Consider the following 5,185-nt stretch of genomic DNA (forward strand, 5'->3'; position numbering starts at 1 on the left):
GAATCCCAGACTGTCTTATCTGCACTTTTGCTCTTGTATGTAGATGTAATATAATGGGCTGCTTTACAGTCCAAACGCTACAATAATTATATTATATATATATGTGATTTTTCTTAAAAAGCCTCATATGTGTTTTTTCACCAGGAGAGTTTTTCAGTAAATCCCTTGTAGAAACTGTACATTATGCTAAATCTAATGCACTGTAATGCTCATTTATGCAGATAATTTTGTTTTTAACCAAGATTTTAAAATCAGTGTGTGGATGTTTCTAAGAAAATAAGAAAGGTAGTTTTTTCGAATTTGACACTTACTGTGAGACTAATTACAAGAACAGGAAAACATTGCCTATAGGTTGGAGATTTTACATTACCATCTCCATTTTTTGAAAGTCTTTGAGAAAACAAAAAATGAGGAATTTGGGGGAAATCGGTGCAAACTGTTAAGTCCCAAATAAGAGAGATTTGTGTTCTAATTATGATAGTTTTATGATGCAATTGAAAAAAAATAAAGAAGATTTTTTTTTTTTTTCTGAGAGGAACAGTCAGAAAATACAAATACTGTTGGTTTGTTGTTGTGCTTTTTGGTTTTTTGTTTTTTAAGAAGGGAAGTTTTTAACAACAGAATATAGTCACAGTTTACTTATAATGAAATTATGAAAGTTTAATATAATATACTAGTTTTAGAAGAAAACTTCTGGAACTTTGAAACATTCCTTTTAACTTCTCCCTTCTGGGTGACATAATGAAACACAAATATTGGGGAGAAAAATTTCTTCTAGCATTTATTTTTCTTAACAGACAGAGCTATGGTACAGTTCAAATATTTGTTTTATGATAATGCACAGACAATGTAAACACCTGAAAGCTTATAAAAACACATTCTACATTTGCTGTTGCTGAGGTAAAATATCTGTTCCTCAGAGACCCTACATTTGATGTTTAACGAGATTAAACAGTAAGGCAAAGGTGTCTCAATACTTGAGCAAGTAAAACCAAACTACACTTAATTTTCAGATGTTAAGAAACTGAGATAACCCATGTTAAAAGAAAAAAAAAAGGTTATTATATCCCCATTCTACACCGCCTGTTTCAGACATTAATCTCTCTGAGACAGAAAGCTATTACCAGCGAAATGATAACATCTTTCACAATTTCACCGAGTTTAGTTAAAAAAAATACATAAAAAATAGATGTTCTGGTGTATCATTAGTTTTCTAGTGGGGCTCTTGTGTCTGTTTTAAGCGAGGACTGAGCCCTGACGAAACCCAGAGGCAGGAATTGAGGATGTAAACCCAGTGCTGAAGCAAACCCCCCCTTCCCGGGGTATTCAACTCTTCTTTTTCTTCCCCAGGTGATGAAACTCGGGAACCCCGAAATTGCCAGGAGGTTACTAATTAACGGGGCAAACCCCAACCTGAAAGACAGTACTGGCTTCGCTGTAATTCATGATGTAGCCAGAGAGGGGTTTCTGGACACTTTGCAGACTCTGCTGGAGTTTAAAGCCGATGTTAACATTGAGGATAACGAGGGCAACCTGCCCTTGCACTTGGCGGCCCGGGAGGGGCACGTGCGGGTGGTGGAGGTCCTGCTGGCGCGCGCCGAGTGCAAGGTGGGCCACCAGAACAAGCGGGGGGCCACCGCCTACGACCTGGCCAAGCTCTACAACAGATCCGCCGTGGTGAAGCTCTTGGAGGACAGCAGCTCCTTCCCTGCAGCCATGAATTAAACCCCAGGCGGACCCGCTCTCCTTTGGACACTGAGGCTTTCAGCCTAATTTTTTGGTTTTTCCCCTTCCTTTTTAATAACATTTGCTGCCACTTTACTTGTATTTTTTTTTCTTTTATAGTATAAGTCTCCAGAAGTTCTAGAGGTGGGTTTGGAGAGAATGGAAATGTTTTAAAATCCCTGCTCCCAGCAATTTCTTACACCTGTCATTTACGAATACTCACAGACTCAGCCGTGTGTGTGTTGGTCGCTCATACCTAGTTTTCCAGTATCAAGTTTTACGATTTATTTTAGGTCATTCGTATTAAGTCATTAATACAAGAGCTACATATTCACATGCTTAATGTTGCCGGACTTTTAAGAAAAGGAAATATCTTACTGTGATTTCTCCCACCTCTCAACGCTCCCCACTCCCCCCCCCCCCCCCCCCCCCCCCCAACCTCTCATTTTCCCCCTCTTCGTTCAGGCTGAAGAGTTTGAAGTCCTGTTTTGGATTAAAACAGCCTTTTAAGGGGTAACCTGCAACTCCCTGCTCAGGCAGAGCTTGAAGTCAAAGGCTGCTTGGCCTGAGGACAGAGGATGGCGCTTAGAGGCTTTGGGAAATAGCTGCATTTTGACACTAACAAGAGCTTGTAGAAGTAGGTCACTTACTTTCTAAATGTAGATGACACTTTTCCCCTTTGTGTATTTAAACTTTCACCAAGCTGGTTTTGAATTTAGTTACCAGAAACAGTATAAGTGGTGTTTTTTGATTGCCAGAGGTTTTAAACAGCTCAGTCTAGTAGTTCGTGTTTACTGTGCACTGAACGAGACTTTTTTTTCTAGTTTCAAAACAAGCAGCAGAGAACCATTGTCAGAGGCAAGAGGGCACGAAGGCTGCAATACACCGAGTTTTCTGGTCGCTTCATAAGCTGAGGGCAGTTTAGATGCTCTTTAAAAAGTATTTGCTTTCCAGCATCTGTTCTGTTTTGCCTGGAAATAAACTATTTTAATGATATAGCTGCATCTCACAAAACAGGAATATTTGAATAGAGTGACATTTAGGAAGCAGCATGTTTGATATTCGGGAAGCTATGTTATCGCTTGCACCTAAACCACAATTTAGCCATGGAAAATTTTCCATAGTAATACAGTTGGGAGTATTCATCAGACCCAAACCCATTTACCTCTCCAGCTACAACAGGAACTAACGACGCTCAGCACCGTATCGGAAAGGGTTTTGTATGAAACCCTTTGTACAGGATCTGGTTGTTGGACAGACGGGCAGTTTAAAGTGCTTTATTTTGTGTAGTCTAAAAGTTAATTGCGCAAAATAGAAGGTTTAAAATCAATGCAAAATGAGTAATACTTAAAATAGCACTTAAAAGAGAAGGAGGTGTACATTAGTTTAGATGTTAACTCTTAAAAACAAAATATTTTAGCCCCACAAAATCAGTTACTACCGGTTTCGAGTAAAAAATTAATTTGCTGAAGCTATCTGTCACGTTTACCGTACGCTCTGTCACACTGCTGTGTTTTCTCATTAAAAACCTCTGTGAAATATGAAGCTTTGGGCGCTTTTGTTATCATTTTTTGTTCACAAGGGATCTAGAGATCATTAATCCAAGCAGCACCGCACATAGGCTGCATGACTGGAGAGATAACCCACAAAATACCCGGACTAGAGAACACTAAAATCATCTGAAGTGTTAAAGCCGAGCAGCGCGATCCGCAGGTTCCCGAGGTGAAGTGACCCAAACCACCCTGTTGCTCGCCGTCTGCCTTTCCCCGTGTCCTGGAGGATGCTCCGAGCTTTTCCTTTCTCCACAACCAGGAAAGCAGGAATCCGCGCTCCCCCCGCGATTTCTCCCACCCGCTGCTCCAGCAGAGGCGAACACCGAAAGGTAACATTCCTCTTCCTCACTTAATTTTCACCTGTGCTACTAAAAAAAACTCATCCCAGACCCTTTTGGAGCTCCATCAGCATTGAATTTATGCTAAACCGAAGTTTAAGTAGTGGCTTAATAAAGGAACTTGCTTTTCCGAGCAAAATGCCCCGCCTGGGTAGAAATAGCGGTTTTTCGTGCGTGCCAGAGGTTCGTGTTTAGAGCCGGGACGGGTCACACCACGGCCGTGCCTATGGCGTTAGCGGGTGACTCACGGGCCATGTTAAAGCTCCGTTTTATTTGCTTTTACTGCTGCATTTCCCCTCTGAGCCACTCCGTTTATCAGAAACTATATTATATTCCTAGTTAGATACTTTGAAAGAGAAAATTACTCTCTGTTGCCCCGGGAAGTTAATAGTTACTGCAAAAAGTCTCTGGACAGAAATAAATCATCTGCTGGGTTCCGTGCACGTTACAGGGTTTGTAGGTGACAAAATGTGCCCAGGTGCTGGGGGAGCGCTGGGGGGCAGCTTTCCTGAGGAAGTTTTAACATTTACTGAGCGAGGAGAAAATAATATAAAGCAAGTCTTATTATTAGGAATCCTTATACCGAAAAAGTATTCTACTAACGGACGTGGTGTCAGAAATTACTTTTGTGATTTTTTTTTCCCTAGTAGTCTGGCAACATCAAAAAGTCCAGTTTTAAAAATTCGCCTATTTGTGAAAATATCAGCAATAATATTTACCCGGAGATGCGAAACTGCAGTGTGTGAGATGGAACGAAATATTTTTTGAGAGCTTTTATTGAGACATAAACCAACTGAAAAGTAAGTTTCCCAGGCAGGAGCAGAGATCGCCCTGCAGCAGCCCAGGAACAGGCAGTAAACAGTATAGCATCGAGATGAGATGTATAAATAGAAACAAATACAGCAAGCACAGAAAAATGTGAAGCAAGAGAGCATAAAATGTGGGTGTATCAGGATTCGTACTGATCAGGCTACGTGAGAATAGAGCTGTGAGGAAAGAGCCCTCTCCCCTATTTCGGTTACACGGATGAGCAGAGCCGTTACACTTGACCTTTGTTTCTAAATCATCCAACGGCGAGGGCTGTTGGATTTCTTTTGAAAAAAAGGGGCAGATCCTAAAAGGATCCTACAGGGAACGAACAGAGTTGTAATCTGTGGCAGCAGCACCGTGGGAGGGGGAAAGAGCCGGACTGGGAATGCTGGGGGAGAGGTGCGGGGCTGGCACAGGCACAGGGAGCTGCCCCTGCGTTTCTATAGGCGAGGGTGAATTATATGGTATTTGGAGGTGAATTCAGATCAGTCGCCGGTGCAATAAATGACTGCACTTTAAAGAATATGAAAAGACTTTCTTTCCAGTTTTCAGTGTGGGGAGAGGAAAGAAATCAATGCTTTATTTCATGGTGGGATGAGAAATGAGCTTCGTAGGCAATGCCGTTGCTTTATTCACATGAATAAAGGGTTAAAAGAGGAGAAAACCACCACTTTTTAGCTTTTGAAAGAAAGAAAAGGGTCTCCTCCACAAATGTACCTGGCAATTCAGTGGGCAGCCAGAAGCAACCATACATTATTA

General features: G+C 41.4%; 1 protein-coding gene across 1 annotated transcript in view; it reads left to right on the forward strand.

Moving 5' to 3' along the window:
- The window catches only part of CDKN2C (cyclin-dependent kinase inhibitor 2C (p18, inhibits CDK4)), a 4,514-nt gene extending 2,789 nt beyond the window's left edge, over positions 1–1,725 (forward strand). The window contains exon 2 of the mRNA XM_010085277.1: positions 1,351–1,725. Coding sequence (XP_010083579.1) covers positions 1,351–1,725 — 375 coding nt within the window. The remainder of the gene's footprint in view (positions 1–1,350) is intronic.
- Positions 1,726–5,185: the final 3,460 nt, after the last annotated feature.

This window comes from Pterocles gutturalis, unplaced genomic scaffold, assembly GCF_000699245.1.
Source record: "Pterocles gutturalis isolate BGI_N339 unplaced genomic scaffold, ASM69924v1 scaffold48005, whole genome shotgun sequence".
NCBI lineage: Eukaryota > Metazoa > Chordata > Aves > Pterocliformes > Pteroclidae > Pterocles > Pterocles gutturalis.